Source organism: Puntigrus tetrazona, chromosome 20, assembly GCF_018831695.1.
Source record: "Puntigrus tetrazona isolate hp1 chromosome 20, ASM1883169v1, whole genome shotgun sequence".
In the NCBI taxonomy this organism is placed as follows: Eukaryota; Metazoa; Chordata; class Actinopteri; order Cypriniformes; family Cyprinidae; genus Puntigrus; species Puntigrus tetrazona.
This window is the reverse complement of record NC_056718.1, coordinates 19,597,681-19,615,464: the sequence shown is the minus strand read 5'-3', so window position 1 is coordinate 19,615,464 and position 17,784 is coordinate 19,597,681. Positions and strand designations below refer to the sequence as shown.

The 17,784-nt window shown below is 37.6% G+C and overlaps 2 protein-coding genes across 3 annotated transcripts; one reads left to right on the top strand and one right to left on the bottom strand.

Annotated features, from left to right (window-relative positions):
- Nucleotides 1–262: 262 nt before the first annotated feature.
- trim54 (tripartite motif containing 54) lies at nt 263–13,933 on the top strand. 2 transcript variants are annotated; one of them, XR_006247245.1, is made up of 10 exons: nt 263–597; nt 1,861–2,027; nt 4,175–4,349; nt 6,553–6,648; nt 7,304–7,537; nt 9,223–9,245; nt 10,375–10,499; nt 10,623–10,729; nt 13,586–13,667; nt 13,798–13,933. XR_006247245.1 is itself a non-coding variant. In XM_043219785.1 (9 exons), exons 1-8 carry the CDS (start codon nt 430–432, stop codon nt 10,709–10,711), a joined length of 1,077 nt encoding a protein of 358 aa, XP_043075720.1. In that variant the 5' UTR covers nt 264–429; the 3' UTR covers nt 10,712–10,729; nt 13,586–13,933. The 2 variants fall into 2 exon arrangements, 1 of the variants encoding a protein (XP_043075720.1); XM_043219785.1 differs by having other exon boundaries at nt 264–597; nt 13,586–13,933.
- Nucleotides 13,934–14,504: 571 nt separating this feature from the next.
- Nucleotides 14,505–17,726, bottom strand: uts1 (urotensin 1). The gene is made up of 2 exons (XM_043219800.1): nt 17,170–17,726; nt 14,505–16,280 (listed from the first exon to the last, which is right to left on the bottom strand). The coding sequence occupies exon 2, from the start codon at nt 16,256–16,258 to the stop codon at nt 15,821–15,823; it is 438 nt and encodes a 145-aa protein (XP_043075735.1). The 5' UTR covers nt 16,259–16,280; nt 17,170–17,726; the 3' UTR covers nt 14,505–15,820.
- Between the last annotated feature and the right edge of the window lie 58 nt (nt 17,727–17,784).

Sequence of the window (17,784 nt, the reverse complement as noted above, 5' to 3'; positions counted from 1 at the left end):
GGCATGTGTTGATTGCACTTAGATTTTGTTTTAAGTGTCTTATGTCATCGGCGCCAGCTCAGGCTCACAGGCCGGTTGTCCCACTAGCCTTTGAGCCGCACACACCAGCTGCTCTGTCTCCTCTCGCCAGCCCTTCCCACTTTCTGCTCAAGTTACCAGAGATAAAGCAGCACAGAGGAATCTCTCCTCCTACCCCTCTCTCTCTCACTTGGCCCCGGGCCCCTGCACTAAGCGAGGACTTTTAGTGATATCAGGGGGTGTGCAGTTTGGACAGTAACCCAAGCCAGTACAAACAGCCCAAATATATCCACAGTCACTCTGCGGTTGGGGATTGAGTGGGCATCTGGATGCAGACTGTGGCTAGAGAACAGACCAAAGAATAACAGAAGGAAAAAAAAGTTTAGGAGCTTTGTTTTATCTTTGTCTGGGATGAACTTTACTTTGGGCTTCAAACCAGCGATGGGAGATTCAAGTTCAGTGGAGAACTTAGAGAAACAACTCATTTGCCCCATCTGTCTGGAGATATTCACCAAGCCTGTGGTCATCCTACCCTGCCAGCATAATCTCTGCAGGAAGTGCGCCAATGATGTTTACCAGGTATTGGTTAATTCCTTATATAGTGCAGTAGTGTCCTATTTTTCAGCTTGAACTATCATTCTCTTTGCAACATTCATAAACTTTGTTAACGTAGAACTGCTCAGTTTGTAGTCCTAAAACCTGTACGATAATCAACATTTTCAAGCCATCCATTCCCTAATTCCTAATGGGTTTTTGGAATAGCTTGGGAAATATGGAATAGTTTTTTGGAATAGTTTTAGTTAATATACTTTTACCTCAGATTAATGTATTTGTTTACAATACAATACAATAAAGATGTAAGGCAAGATGTGGGAAACGGTTGTAGTCCTCATATACAAACTTGTTAGCGTTAGGTTTTTAAAATGGTTAAGACGTCCGTGATGGTAATTAATAATAACATCCTTCATTTTAGACAAAATATTAAGTAGTTAACTATTTTCGCTCTGCTAAGTGACATTAAATATTTATTATAAACAAAATCAGAGCCAACTTCATATCTGAGCAACAGTGGCGTTTTGAATAAATGAATCACTTGGGTGAATCATCCATCAATGACTCACGTGTCGTTCCTGAATGAATCTTTTCTGTGAATCGGTTGAGTGAAGGATTCGTGATTCACTCAGTCGTTGTCGCCACCTATTGGCAAACACAAAAACCTAACCCGGACTAGCTGTCTGCTGTTGACGCCACGACCGAACGGATGTTGATAATAGTTATTTTGTGCCCTGTTGTGAGTTTGGGCTTTAATTTGATTTTATTGAACTTCCTGAAAGTATTTTTAGAAGCTGTACAATATTCCTCAACCTAATTTACTTTAAAAGTCATTTTATGAGTTGAATGCTGAATTGTGAGATTGGAACAAGACCTCAGAGGCCCACAGCAACGGTCAAATAGAGATTAATGATCCATTTAGCCGTTCTTATTTGTGCCAAATCTCTTTTACCTTGCTCCTCTGAGGTATTAGACTAGGCATCTCATCTTCAAGAAGAAGTTCAGCTTTCAGTGGAGCCATTAGTATTCCCTCTGAGCGGAGTGGATGCCGCTGGGCCAGACTTTAACATAATTGAGCGCTGCTATCCATCCATAATAATTCTCATCTTTTACTTTCAACAATTACCCAAAGAGAACTGACAGACAAATTACTTTGCTGGGCAGAAGTATCCATTAATTCACCCATTAAATGGCCACAAGTGTTGCCTTTAAGAGCAGTTTTGCTCTTTTCTTTTGTTATTTTATTATTAACTAACATTTTTTTAAATCTTTTATCCTTTAACGATTTAGGCCTCCAACCCTCTTTGGCAAAACCGTGGCCCTGTGTCTGCGGGGGGACGTTTCCGCTGCCCGTCATGTCGTCATGAAGTGGTATTGGACCGGCATGGAGTATATGGGCTTCAGAGGAACCTGCTAGTGGAGAACATCATTGATATCTACAAATCAGAGTCTACCAGGTTAGTTTTAGTCGAATGCCTTTCCAAAGACCTGATACACACACCCGAAAACAAGCATTTCTGTACTGGAAGCGCTGATTTGAATAAAAGCTATCTGCTGTACATACTTCAAAGCAGTCTTCTCTTTATAGAGATCCAGCAACGCCCTGAGCCGTGTAGCAAAAAATACACTGTACGCCAACAGATTTTAATTGTGTTTCACCACTACCCGACACTTGTTCTGTTTCATCAATGAGGCTTAAACTCAGTGTAGTGACACAAATATGTGATTTACCCGTGTGTGGGAGATTTTCTGCCACGTCACGTAAACGCAACAGAGACATGGGACCTGAGGCTCTGGTGACTGCTCCAATCCTATGCCAAAACACTAAATATAACTAGGACGCTTTATCCCTGTGGCGATAAACAATGTGTCATGAGACCTTCCATGAAAAATATGCGTAATTGGGTATAATAAGATAGATAGGCTTTGAGGTCTTTTGTAACAAACGCTCAGGTGCTTATCATGAATACGTAATGTAACATGGTTATTAGGGTCTTTGACAAAAAGCAGGTCAGCTGAATGTAGAGGTTGTTTCAAAGACACAAAAGATCAAGCGCGCACGTGTTATGAAATAGATTCCGTATTTATAAGAAAAAAAAGATTATTGAAATTAAAAGAAAAATTGTTTGTCTTTGCAACAACTTTTTTTCTTTCTTAATATTTTTATCTCAGCTATATCTTGTTAAGTACAAATCGTATACATTTGATTTTTTGTGTTTTTAAAAAAAAGAATTACAAAATTCCCATGGTGGGTTAAGTAAAATAAATCTTTTGCTATTTTAAATGAATGTGTTTTGCTAAATGATTATTATTAATTCAAAAGAAGAAAAAAGGCTTATTTTATAAATATTATTGTATTTGAAAAATCGTAAAAATTGTAAAAGGAAACAAAATGTTCCATTCCTAATATGAATTTTCCACTTTTTTTTGTGCCCAGCCAATTGATTCCATTCGCTTATTGATTTATTTATGTTTCACTCTAAAATGCATTTTATATTTCCAAGAGATTTCAATAATATTGTAAGACATCATTTTTATGAATATATGTTATATAAAATATAAATGTTCATATATATGTGTGTGTGCATTTTATGTTTTGAGGTCACTTACAAAATGACAAAAAAGTATAAATCTATCCACACAATATGGTTTGCTACATAACTGCCTCATAAGCAGACATCCACTGGATGGCAGTCTTTCACAAACAGTCTTTGCTTTGAGCCGGCCCGCTGCCAACACGCTGCACATACAAACCATCTCTTTCCACTTGACAAGACAGATCAAGACAGATGCTTGTTGAAAAGGTCTGTGTGAGTAATGTGTTCATTTTAGGACAGAATATCATATTACTCGCATCAATCACCTTTAAATGCAGCATCTGCTGTAAATGCCTTTAACAGCAAATATTCGCATCAGCTCCCTTTATAGTGATTCACCTCAGGGGAGCTGATATTGTACCTCTTCTGTCACAAGGAAGGAATGCTGGCTGTGTGTAGTTTATCATAACATACACATTCAGACAGGTATAAAAATGCCATTCACTATTCAGTGTTGAATTGAGAATGTCTTTTAAATTCAGAATTTGAATTGATGTAGCAAAAAGTCAATTTTTGCTTTAGGTCATTAAACGACTTTAGGTTATAGACTTATAGTTTTAGAAGAGATCTGGAGATTATTATGTTAAAATAATGAGCTGATCATTTCATTGTGGTGTATGGTGAAATTAAATAAAAAGGGAAAAAAATTGTTCGCTTTAAACTTAGTTTATGGTATTGACGTTTATATTTTTTAGGCAAATATGCTGTACTTTTTTTTTTTTATACTGTATATCTGATAGTCAGTTTCTGTTCAGACACATACCTTATAGTGTTTGCTGCCAAAATGGTGTTGTTTGAAGCTGTTATTACATGCTATTGCATTTTGTGACGATGTGCTTCAATATTATTGGTGTTATTATGTTTTTATTATTATAATCACTATTGGCTCTGGAAGAACTCGTTGCCAGTGCTAAAGGGCACGGTCACGACAGCTCAGACTTGCTACTTATTGCAAATCTTTAACCTTTACGTGATACCATAAATCTATTTCTGTTTTGACTCCACAGGCCACTCCTGCCCAAAACAGAGCAACAGCAGCTGATGTGCGACCAGCACGAGGAGGAGAAGATCAACATCTACTGCCTCACCTGCGAGACACCGACATGCTCCATGTGCAAAGTGTTCGGGGCTCACAAAGACTGTGACGTGGCTCCGCTGCCAGACATTTACAAGAGACAGAAGGTAGAGGATTTTTTATATTGTCTTCATCAGCCAGAAATTTTTTTGACTTTGTTTGTTTGGTGTTAATGACCTCACGAGATCGCAGGCAGCTGTGGGGCTGTGGTGCGACGCTGTGAACCAGACAGATGTGTGTATAGCACACTGCCCAGCAGGTTTCACACACTGCAAGGGGCTCGATCTCACCTAACTTCTCTAGCATCAACACCCACCCACATGTGAACAGACATACATAGACTACAGAGCTTAACCAATAGCTGACTTAGCGTGATTGGTTTTTCCGTTGTTTTAATTATAGTTTTAGTTTAATATTATAATGCCATGCATATGCATTTAAATTTTTGGGGAATTTAAAGAAGAAACCGGTCCAATGAATAGTTGACTTTTTAGGCTGTAGAAAAGCAATAAAAGTTTTTTGGTTTAAGTTTTAAACTTTTATTTTCTTACAAAAATATGGCAAGAAGTTGCTTCAAACAATAGTATAAACACATTTTAATTAAATAATAAATAGTAAGTTGTGTTCATCGTAATTATTGACAATAAATAATTGACAATTATGATTTTTCTCATAATCTCATAGTAATCAACATAAGTACAGTCAACTCCATCAGTTAACATGTGAAGCTTCATGTTTGCACAAAACAATTGCATTATTAAGATTTTTTTGCATCTGGCTAAGTAGGAGCCTTCTGTCCAAAATATAGCTTTTTCCTGTGGAAAAACAAATCTCATCTGAATCAGGATACATCTATGCACTAAGCATTACTTACAGCTGACAACTGTCTAAAACACTTCTAACTAAATATATCAGAGGATTTGAACGTGAGAGGACAGTAGGAGATTAATGTTTTCACTGGAGTGTTATTTTGAATTATGGACCTGTACGTTGAAAAGCCTTGATGGATTTGACTCATGCAAACATGCAGCTTTTTGCTTTATAAGACACCAATTAATAGACTGGAGTCATGTAGTTTACTAGTGGATCATTGAGATGTTTTAACAGCTGTTTGAGCTCTCATTCTGATAGCACCTTTTCGCTGTAATGGATTCATTGGGAAGTGATATAATGCCAAATTTCTCCAGACCTGTTCCAACTTCCAATCAAGAAACCAAATAATCCACATTTTGGATAGCCTATGTTTTTTGGAGGTGAAACCACAAAATTTAAGGAGTTATTCACATATATAGTGCAAATAATGCAGAGCGAATCATATTTCATCCTTAGGGTTAAGGGTTTTTTGACATCACTAACCCTAAGCGTATGCGATTGCAATGAGCTTTAGGAAGCAACAGTGGTTACTCATCACAGAACAGACAGTATGTCTTCAAATAGGTCTAGGATACTTATGTTTAAGAAAACAGATCAGTCAGAATAAGTGGACAAATGTGTTGCATGACTCACAAAAGACATGCAGCATCACACTAATTTTCTCACTTTTCCATGCATTCTTGACCTCATGGTATTGAGGTCTTGACTTACTGCACCTTTTGTGGTATGGCTAGTAATGAAGGTCTTCGTACCGGGGTGCAACCGGCCCTGAGAAATGAGTCACTCCTCCCTGTTGTGTTTGAGTCATATCAGCTTCTTCTGGTCTTTACTTTTTTTGTCTCTCATTTTTGTCCTCCGTAACTGCCTGTTCTCAGCTCTCTCGCTCTCTTTATCAACTACCAGATGAACAATGACTAAACCTACCAGCCTTTCCCAATAGACAACCATGTGCATGGTGGACACCATATGTTGATTAGTTATTTGCAGCATTCCTATGCTGAAGGTCAGTTCTCATTGAAGGAGATAGCTTCTTCTTACACTACATCTACATCTGTGTCTCTTGGTTTTGAAGTGCTGTACCTGAAAAGGGTGGTTGATGCCCAAACGGGTTTCCAAAGAGCCATAATTTCCGCCAGGTGGCTATGATGACATTTTCTCTTTTAGTCATGGCCCACTATAAACAGTGAATCACTCATTTCAAATGCAAATCAGCAAAGTTTGATCAGTCATGACTGGTAGCATTCTTACAATCTCGGCCTTTAGTTCACATGCTGTTCTCTTGTTTGTAAGTGTGGTTCTCACAAGTTGCATAGCCAAGTCTGACATGGCTTTCTTGTGAAAGATGACACTTTGAGCGCATTGGTCATGTGTTTTCTTTCTTTTATTTTATATGAGGTCCTGTCACAATTAGTTATATTCTGCTCTGTTTTGTCTCAGACGGAGCTGAGTGATGCCATAGCCATCTTGGTGGCCGGAAATGACAGAACACAAGCCCTGATATCACAGATGGAGGATATTTGTAGGACAGTCAAGGTGAGAAAGAAATGGTACAGTAAACCATAACAATTATAATATCGTGCGAAAGTACATGTTATAATGATGGATTCTCTGATTCACCATTTTTAGCCATTTCAGACCAAATACATAAATGAAATCATGTATCTATGTATCAGAAATAGTATAGAGTTAAGTTTAATGCACATTCTGCACATTTGTAGTTGATCCAAAGTAGAGTATACAACAGAAACAGAAAAAGATAAAGACGTATAAAGTAAGTCAATGTAAATATACATACCATACATCAATTAATATATCTAAAACACAACTAGAGGATTAGTTTGGGGTTAGCAAGTATTTTAGGAAATAGCATTTTTGTTTAGCAAAGATACAATTATCATTTAACCTACCAAAAGTTACTGAAGACTTATATATGAGATAAATGATACTCTTTTGAACTTGCTATTTATTCTTTCTATTTTTTTTTTTTGTATGTGTATGTATGTACATATATGTATATTTTATTTTGTCCGGCCTTAGCCCATGATGATAAACTATTCGATTAAAAAATTGTAAATAGTTGAATGTTTTAAATATTTTTTCAAAAATTTTATATATTCTAAAAGCTATTGATGATTTAACTGTTACTCGTAAAAATATAACTAAAACAGTATCTGGTAATCGTTTGTAGGAAAATGGTCATCGGCAGATGCAGTACATCTCAGATAAGTTTGATGAACTTTACGCCATCCTAGAAGACCGCAAAAGGGAACTAATAGAGACTGTTGGCCGTGAGCAGGACCAAAAACTGAGCCGTGTGCGCTCCCTCATCCGTCGCCACGGAGATCACTTGGAGATGTCTGTCAAACTTGTGGAGACAGCCATACAGTCCATGGAAGAACCTCAAATGGCTGTGTTCCTGCAGGTACAACAAGTGACACTGGTGTCATGATGCTTGTAATTTACACAATAAAGGTTCCAAAGGGTTCTTTTAATCTAAAGAACTCTTTAGTTCTCTACTATATAGAACCTTTTGTGCAATGAAAAGATTCCATGAATTTTAAAGGTTCTTCTTGGAACCATCAATAAAAATAAAAACCTTGTATTTACACCTTTAGTATAGTGTGAATAGCAATGGATTCTATTTAAACTATGTTAAAATAGTGTTTTTGATTAATTCCTTAATTTTCATTGAATATAAATGCTTCTCTGTTGTGATTTGAAATTGGGGAAAAACAAGATTTCCAAAAGACAGATTTGAACCCTTGAAAACAAAATGAGAACAATATGTGTTTTACCATTCACGTCACCGGAGTTGACAAAAGTTGACCGTCTTTTGTAATATCGACTGGCCCAATCACACATTGGTGGGTTAGTATAAATAGCCTCTGCCAACAAGGTGGGCTATTTGAACCTAGTGTATTTTTAAGTGCATGACGTCTTTATATTAATCTCTAAAGGGTCCATTCACACTTGTGGTTTGGTTCTCTTGTTTCATTTGGACCAGACCAAAAAACACCAATTCATTTAGTATTCACACTGCCATTTTTGACAGCGAACCTAAAAGTTACTGAATTTAAAGGCATAGCCATACATTCACAACCTGATTGGTCAGGTTGAATGACATATTTTTGTAAAGTAGCTTACAGAACAAAAATCAGTGTGTACTCATTCAAAAAACTTAATGTACTTAATACACTTATTGTTATGTGCCCTCTCCAAATTTAGTTTTGAATACACCACTCATTCTGTATTTGGTCCGTGTTGCATTCATATTTCATTAGACCCATCCAGACTCATCTTTTTCCGTATCACTTAGAAAAGCATCACATATTTCCTTAACAAGCCACGTTGATTTGAGGTATCACTCATATCAAAGCTGAATACTTAAAAGTATCTAGATTTTCAGCCTCAAAGTGGTTTGCAAAGCTATTACCGTGTCTCAAACGTCACTTTCCACATGTCTAAGCTGCTCAAACCTCTGGCGCCAGTGATCGATAGCGGTACAGGTGCTTGTGAACATTTGACGTGGTCTTATTGAGCTGTGTGGAGCTAATGCTGCAACACCTCACCGGGGATGCTGGCAGTAAAGCTTGTCGCTTTTAGACCCCCCCCACCCGCCAGATATGCTTGATGCAAATGATCCAGTCTTTGCATATGGTGTTTACTGATTGACACCGGGCCTGTTGCTACATTTCAAGCATCCTTTAATGACAAGGCCCGGGGGGTGCTGACATTGATTAACAGAAACTCACACAGCTGGAGACCCCTGTCCTTTGACTAGTGGCTCAAACGGTCAATACTTTACCACGACTGAGAGCTGTGGGACGCAGAAAGAGACTTTAAACGAAGGTGATGGAGAGGTGTAATTTTTTTTTTTTTGAAACAGCTTTCAGCATAAAGTGGCAGCCTCAGGTGCAGCAATGCTCTTTTTTAACTAGCACCTCTCAGAGCAAACAGAGTGTCAAAGTAAGGCTGCATAACAAGTGCTGGTGATTTAGTATGTGGCCTTTTTCGTGTACGCGGTGAAACCGTAATAAAGAGTATTGCAGGTTTTATGTTTTAATCTGCTAGTCCTAAAATGAGCGTTCTTCTTTACTGTGTTCACAGAGCGCAAAGGAAGTGTTCAAAAAGTAAGTCAGCCGTGAGTGATGCGTTTTAAAGGGACAGTTCACCCAAAAAAAGCATTTTCTCATCCTCATGTCATTCCAAACCTGTGTGAATTTCTTATTTGTTTTTACGTGAACTGTCCCTTTAAACTAAACCATATTTAGCATGTGTGCTTCATCAATAACTGATGCCTCCTAAAGACTAACAATCATGATTAATAACCTCACAGGCAGTGACTCACCCAGCCTCCCACCCCAACAACCCACTGTATTGTGCATTGGTTCATAACTTTCATCTGCCTCGGTATTGTGGGAAATATTCTGTACTGTACATTTTTACATGCCTTATGCTACAGTTTATTTAATTTCTGCTCGTTTTTGGATTTAGTGTAGACACAACTGAACATGTTTTCTGCATAATTTAATAATTTCACTGAACTCAAACATTTCACTAACCCTTTTTTTTTAAGGTCAGTAGGATCATTTTAAAAGGCTCACTCTATGCTCACTTTTTTTTAGATAAAAAAAAATCATTAATTTTATTTAATAAGAAACATTATGGTTACTGTGAGCCTGACAAGGGGAAATGTGTTTTAAAAGTATTATTATTATTATTAAAATATTTATTACATTTGAAAATGTTCATAATTAGATTACCAGTATTTTTTTTTTTTTTTTTTTACAAATTATTCACACAATGTCAATCACATAAATTCATCATTTATGTCAATACATCAATGACTACAAATTTCAACATGTAACAATTTGTAAGTAATCCACCCAGCGTTGATCACAGGTGTGTGTCCTTCACCTGTCCATCAAAGGTGTTGCCTCCAAGAAGTAACTTTTACACTTTCTTGTTTTGTGGAATGAAACTTTATGCAGTGTGCGCAATAACGTATGCATCAGCATTCGTCACGTTTCTCGCCCGAAACCTCGAACTGTTTAGAAAAATGCTTACGTTTACAACACTGTCTAGCTGTGTCTTATGTTTCACGCTTCCCTCCACCTGCGGAGACGTCGCGTGGTGTCTCGCGCACCTGCGTCACGAGCAGCCGCGGGGAGACGACAGGAAGGAACGTGGCCTAACGCTATCCGTCACTTTTATATTTGTCCGAGCTCCGCCGTGACTTCACCGCTCTGTCCTTGACAGGATCACAGACACTGCCAAGGCTTCCAACATTGAGCGGACGGAGGCGGGCTACGAGAGCATGGCCCACTTCATCATCAACACGGAGAACGTGGCCGACACGCTGAGAGGCATCGACTTCCAAACAGGTAACGGCCTCGCAGCTATGACCGCACCGTCTTTGTCACATATACGCCGATGTCTATTTGCGTCTACAAGTTGAAGTTGTGTTGCGGTATATTTAGAAAATGAGACATGTACTTGTGTTGCAGGTGAAGATGGGGAAGACAGCGGTGATGAAGGCCCTGAAGACCTGACCACCTCACCTGGTCAGGCTGGTGAATCAGGGAGACGCATATAACTTATTTTTAAACCCAAGGTTAGTTTCAAAGAGGATGTTTTCTTAAAGGAACGGTTCACTCCAAAATGAAGATTAATTTATTCACCCTAATTTTGTTTCAAATCTTCAAGTCTTCTGGGAAACAGCCATGGAGCCCAGTTGATTCTATTACAAATTCTGTTATTTCTGTACAAAATAAAAATAAATATATAAATAAAAATAATAAAAAATATATATATAATATATATAAAATATACAATTTTTTTGTTACATAGTTCTTTAAATGGTTTAACCTTTTTTGTACTTCTTTACAAGTTCTGATTTTTTATTTATGTACATAAAACTGCTGTACAATATTTGATACACTAATTTCTAAATGATCTATGCTTTGCCTTACACTCTTAAAAATAAAGGTGCTTCACAATGTCGTAGAAGAGACTTTTTGTCTAAATGGTTCAATAAAGAACCTTTTAACATCTGAACATCTTTCTGTTTTACAAAAGCTTCTTTGTGGTGAAACAAGGTTCTTCAGATTCTTTAGAAAAAGGTAAGAAAGAGATGTTTTTCTAAAGAACTATTGACCGACTGTTTCCTTGTAGAACCAAAAATGGTTCCTATGGCATTTCTGTAAAAACCATTTGAAGCACCTATATTTTGTGTGTACTGTATACAATCTGCTACATGCCTTCTGTTATTTATTTAAACGTTTTGGAAAGACCTTTTAGTGTTATTCTGAAAACGTCAGCATTTTTGCTGTACAGTATTGCTGTGCAGTCTCCTTTATAAAGTGAATCATTTTATTATCATTAGTAATATTCAAAGATAAATGCTTATTGGACTAAAGCAAGTTTACCTGATTATCCACGTATCATTTCTTTTGTAGAAAAATCATGTTAATGTGCGACTACCGAATATGGTGCATCAGGATTTTGAGAAAGGTTTATATTTGCAAATCTCTCAATCCATCTTATCATATGTTGTGCCCCCCACAATACAAACTACAGGGCTTTGATCATAAAATTAAACATTGAAATATCCGTATAAATATCAGCAACAGCATTGCATATTTTTGCTCAGCAAATTTTTTATCCTCAAGTATGAGCTCCATATGCTTCTAATTTTATATTATATGAGTCATAAAAACCGTATGTATCAAATCTGATACTTAACAAAAAAACACATGCAAACTTTTTTTAAATAAAGGTTATTTCGTATGCCAGACTTTACAGGGTTAAACTATTACCGTGGCAGACGTCCCATCCTGATGACGTGATGATTCTTGGCAACATTGACACTCGTTGTGTTATCGAGTGCATTTGTCATCTCCCAACAAACCCTATTAAATATTCGCTGACTAAAGCCTCTGTAAGGCCATCGTGAACACTTGGATTTGTTTTATTCTCTTTTATAGTCATGAAATACTTTGGACGTACATGAGGATTTAAAAATTTAAATAAAGTGTATGCCTTTGCTGTATATAACAAAAATTATTCTAACATTATTCAAAAAAGTAAATAAAAATATAAAAGACAAAATTTACTCAAATAAAATATTTTTTTAAATAAAAAAGCATATAGTTACTAAATGTATTAAAAAAATTAAGGGACACTACAGGATTTAAAGATCCAAAATGAACAAAAAGCACCTTAAAATGATTTCTTCAAGTAAAAATAGTTATTCATAGAAAACCTTTATCTCTACAGCATCTCTTAATAATTCTAGTGTACCTTTTCTTGTCAAATGCATTGATTTAAATTTCGATCCCTTGATTTCAAGCTTTTGTATGGCTTTAGTGAACTAGAGTGCACAAGTAGATTAATTAGACTACAAATAGACTATATCGAATGTGACTGATTTGATTTATTTAGTCATTTTTTTAAGCTTTTCGTAATTTATCCTTTTTGCTTATCTTCATACTTCATACGTGGATGAGTAAACTTACTAACCAAGGTGTAAAGGTTTTTTCTACGTGGCATACTACGGGCTTAACTTGGAAAACAGCGTTTTCTCAAAAGACATTTCCTGTTCTTTGAACGGTGGGTATCCTGTCTTGCAGGGGCTATCCCCACCTTCTTTAAATAACCGTTCCATTTTACTTCATTTTAAAGGTCAGAAACCTCAGTTAATCAGGGCAGCGTGGGCCAGGACAGCGCGCAGCTTCCTCTCCGGCCCTTTATAATGATCTAATAGGACCGTGTGTCCGTACAGTAAGAGCAGTGTTGAGAACAGGGCTAAATCGCAGTGGCAGGCCCTCGGCTTGCGACTCTCCGTCCGCCCCCACCAGTCTGCATCCACCCATTACTTAATAACCGCTCGTCTCCGTGCCACCAGCTAGGATATATAGCAGCGCAGATATATGACATGTGCTCACAGACGCTGACCTTGTCACTCGTGCTGTCAGCCCACTGATCAATTCATGGAGGAGAAGAGAGCGAGTCTGGGTATGTGCTCAACAACTCCACACATGGAGCGCTTCCACTCGGAATGAGGATGGATCTTATTTTCAGGACGCGGTGCGTCACAAGGCTGACGTACTGGCCTTCGTGTAATTTAAAGCTGTAATTCTTCCTAGAATAAGAGGATTTTTTTGGGGTGTCAGAAGCAGGATGGAGAGCCAATCTGCGGGGTGAGATGCGACTTGTTTAACTTGATCTTGATACATCATTTAGAGTTTCCTTTCTTCGTTTTATGCTTAAATGGCTTTAGATATGGGAAACAAACAGTTTTACGTAACATGCAGTTTCGCACAATGGCAAATGAGTGTTCAGTCAACATACGTTCTTGCCAATGCAAAGCACACACTGTCTTCTCCCACTTGCCCCATTTATGACTAAAATAGACTCTAAGTGGAAGATTATAGAAGACTTAACTCATATGTTTATTTTTCATTTCCAGGGTATTTCCTGTGCTGACTTAAGAGAGACTATGAGGAGGTTTTCTTTAATCCTTTCAACATGGCGAGAGCTTCTTTCATCTGGTATTTTGTGTTCCTAAAAGTCTGAGCTATAGTTCAGTAAGAATTACAAATTTCTTCATAGCTTCTACATCCTGGATGTTCATAACGATTCTATGTATGATGCTATTTTTGGTGTTTTTTTTAATCTTAGAATGAGCTGAGGACATAGGAAATCTGAAAATATTTGTGGTTTGTTCAAGTGTGTGTGTGTGTGTGTGTGTGTGTAAATCACCATTTAACATTTAAAGGGGTCAGCAATGTTTTTGAAAGACTCTTATGCTCACCGAGGCTGCATTTGTTTGATTAAAAATACAGTAAATGGTAATATTGTGAAATATTAGCTGTATATAAATATTTTTTTTTCAAATACTTCTAAAAGTGTTTAATAAAAGAGTTTCATGCTTCCTTGTTTAATATATTTAAAAATATATATTTTTAGCTTATTAAATCTTGTTAACATTGTTGAATGGAATTGTGTATACATATATATCTGAATAACCCAGATGGGTTTTTTTTGTGTAATTTGTTTACTTGTAGCTTTATATTTTTCACTTTCAAATAAAGATTGTATTTTCATTAAAAGTGGTGAATGATTTTGAATGACAGGCTAATAACTCTACATTTATCTACAAATACACTCAACCTTAAGATGAAAAAAGAAAAAAAAAAGACACGCAAAAAAGCTTTTTGAACTAATACTGTTACAGCCGTTCAGTTCATTGCATGCATGTAACATTTCAGAAGAACGCAGAGCAATTTGCATTGTGGCGTCTCACCTGTTACTCATCTCTTGTGTTTTTTACGTTCTGCGTGACGTTAATGCCTGTGTAAATGTCAATGATGCCGGCTTCCTCTAAACCTATGTCTGCTGTGATCATTACCACTTTTAATGGGTGATAATGAGCTTTACATGTTTGCAGTTACTTGTAAAAGGCATGTAGTCTCATTTATTTCTGCAGATTCATGTTCAAAATACAAAGTCATGTTTATGCATTTAGGTGCAATATAATATGTAATTTACATAATGATAAGCAATATACAATGTACAGTATATCTCAAGCACTTTGTAATATTGTCCAACATTATTGTCACAAAATGTGGGTAAGCCTCTTGGTTGAAGTGCTACAGATCATTGTTTCCCACCACGTGAGGAGAACATACTTTTGCACTTAGTATACAGTGAGCATTCAGCGTTATGTGTGTGGTAAATATTGGCAGTGTCACCAAAGTATAGAATTTTTTCGTCATGGGAACACTCCAGTTAGCAAAGAGAGAGGATGCAACCAAAGCAGCCGAACACAAATGACTCTTTACAATCGAGAATTACTTTCATTCAATACTCGATACCAATTAGCAGGATTTGTAATGTTTTAGTAGTACTTCTTGCATTTGTACACATTTGAAAAGCAAAGGTTCCAAAAGAGGGGTTTCTCAGCAATGCCACAGAAGAACCTTCTAAAACCTTCAGTGAACAGTTCTAAAAAGAACCCTGTTGTTCTTAGCATAAAGAACATTTAAATTATCTAAAGAACCACTGTAAATGGTTCCACGGATGTTTAACGTTCTTTATGGAAGATGGCAATTAAGAACCTTTGTTTTTAAAGAGTGTTCCTCTGAAGAGGAAGCCAATAAACACTTGAAGGGCACGGGTCAATAGATTGATTCGTTTCTCGATTTGGTTACACATGAACCACCCTGACCGATCATTTGCCATGGGCGGTGTTTTGAGGTCCTGGCAGGTCTGTTGTGTGACTCTTGCATGTGGTTCCCGGTTCTGAAATGGTCCAGGGGTGATGGAGACAGCAGCAGGTCACCAGAAACTCTTCTGGTGAACAGATAGATGCCACTCTTAAAAATAAAGGTTCCGAATAACTCTGATGCCACAAGTGAACTTTTTTTTTTCTGTAGCTCTTCACGTTGGAAAGCAGAATAGCCAATAGCCTGTTCTGAAGAACCTATTTTTTCCATCTCCAAAGAACCCCTGCCAACTAATGAGCGAGAAGGAGGTTCTTTGCACTGTCAAGGAACCACAGAAGAACCTTTATTTCTAAGAGTGTGGGTCAGCAGGAGGCATCGGTGAATGTCATATGCTTTAGCGAGAGTTCGGGGGTGTGAAAGAGTGCATTGAGCTTGTTCTTTACTCGCCGATCGAAAGCATCGTCACGGAGCTACAGCTACTTCCCAACCTCATCTAGATATTTGCGGTTCAGTTCCGCCTGTTCCCTTTGATTCTCGATCCGCGCCATTTCGATCATGTTTCTCAGCAGGTGGAAGGTGAGGTCGATGGAGATCGGAGGATCGTCGTTCCGTTTGGAAAACTCCGTGAGCTCCTCTAAGCTGTTGTCCTCGTGAGGAGAGCGCAGCTGCGCCGTGGGGAAGTGCGGGAGATGCAGGACGCCGCCTGCCTTCTGCGCTCCGAGGTTTCTTTGCAAATACCGAAGGAGTTTTTCGCCCACGAGGTAGGACATGGCGTCGTCTCCCGCCCTGTTTAACAGCGCGTCGTCTAGCTGGCTGTTCATGAGGCTCGGGTCGCGGGGTCGACAGGTGCTCAGCGGGATGTGGGTGGTCAGTAAGACTGAAGTTATGAGCAGGACCAAAGGGACGGGCTTCATGCTGGACACAGCAGCGCGCTTCCTGAGGGAAACAGCCAGGTGCGTTACATGAGCGGCGCGCGTTCAAACCAAAACAAAAGTTGAGCGCACAACCACACCGCAAAAGTTTCTGTTTAGTGTTTGTGTGAAATACGCATTTAAGATTAATAAGTTAAATCATGTTTTTGAATCATGTAGGCTATATAAATAAAGTAGCGTAAATGTACGTTTCTTAGTAAATGTGACTAGACGGTGCTAATAAAAATTACAAATTTGAGATAAAAGTCGTTTTTTATATATGTATTTTTAATTTCAAGTTTGTTAAAGAAAACTTTTTATTTGCATTTGTATGTTTATACGGGATTTAAAAATTACATTTATTATAGTCAAGACATTTACCGGAAGTACTAATATAAAATTACATTTTAAAAACAAGTAAAATTAATAGCGAAATATATTTTATTAATAATATTATTTACAAAATTAAGAGTTGGTTGTTTTTAACTAACTATTAAATAATGTGTAAAATAGGCGTTTGTATTTTACGTGCAATATTAAATTACTGATAAAAAAATAATGTCCATATATGCATATAAATCGTGCATCAGCTTAAATCGGTGATAAGTTAAAATAATTCGCAACTGAACTTATAAATATTAAATAAATTATTGCAAACAAGTAAAACATAATTGTTCTGCAGTTAAATAACTATAATAGTCATGCCACTATGGTATTATTATTATTTTAATGCGCAAGTAGAAATAAACAACTGAATGATCTACTTTAATAATAACATGAACCGAATCTTGCAATCAGCTCACTCAAAAAACAACGACAGTCTCGTACAATAACAACACGAAATGTCATTCTCGCATCTAAGTTTGAATGGCCTCAGTCAAGAAGTTGAAAGCAAGTCATATAAGGTAACTTACTCGGTCGTCTTCTGTTGCTTCAAAAGTACTTGTAAGGAAGAGTGTTTGCAGACAGACTGGAGAGGAGCTCCTGGAGCTCTATGGTTATATACATCACACACCGCTCCATTGACGTCAGTCGAGCTGCATAACCTGCTTGTAAATGAGGCAATTCTGAACTCAAACGAACAGCGAGGAGAGTAAAGGAGCTGTACGTCCAGAGGACAAAGTGAGACGTTGCTTTATCTCGCCAAAGTTTTCATTTGCAAAACATCATCTTGACGTTGTTGCAAAGGCATGAACTTGCTTTCACGGGCGATATATCCGAAGTTGTAAAGGACACTGGATCTGTTAGTGTTTTTATTGGTCCTTTTGACTGTTGAATCGTTTGTTTTTAACGGCACCTGAGCAAAATGAGCTAAGGAGCTGCTGTCGTGATGGATTTCTGCATGGCTGCTCATCTGTGGTCTGGAGGAGAGTAGAAGCGCGACGGGGACGCGAAAGCCTCAGTCTCTGTCCAAGGTGCTGAAATTGTTCAAGACGCAGCCAGACTTCATTCATTGGCTGGCTCATATACATATACACACATACACACACACACACACACACACACACACATATATATATACATACATA

Coding starts and splice junctions, on each gene's coding strand:
- trim54 (XM_043219785.1), top strand. CDS start 430: ATGAACTTTACTTTGGGCTTCAAACCAGCGATGGGAGATTCAAGTTCA. Junction 7,538..9,222: donor AAATGGCTGTGTTCCTGCAG/GTACAACAAGTG, acceptor CTGTGTTCACAG/AGCGCAAAGGAAGTGTTCAA. Junction 10,500..10,622: donor AGGCATCGACTTCCAAACAG/GTAACGGCCTCG, acceptor CTTGTGTTGCAG/GTGAAGATGGGGAAGACAGC.
- uts1 (XM_043219800.1), bottom strand. CDS start 16,258: ATGAAGCCCGTCCCTTTGGTCCTGCTCATAACTTCAGTCTTACTGACC.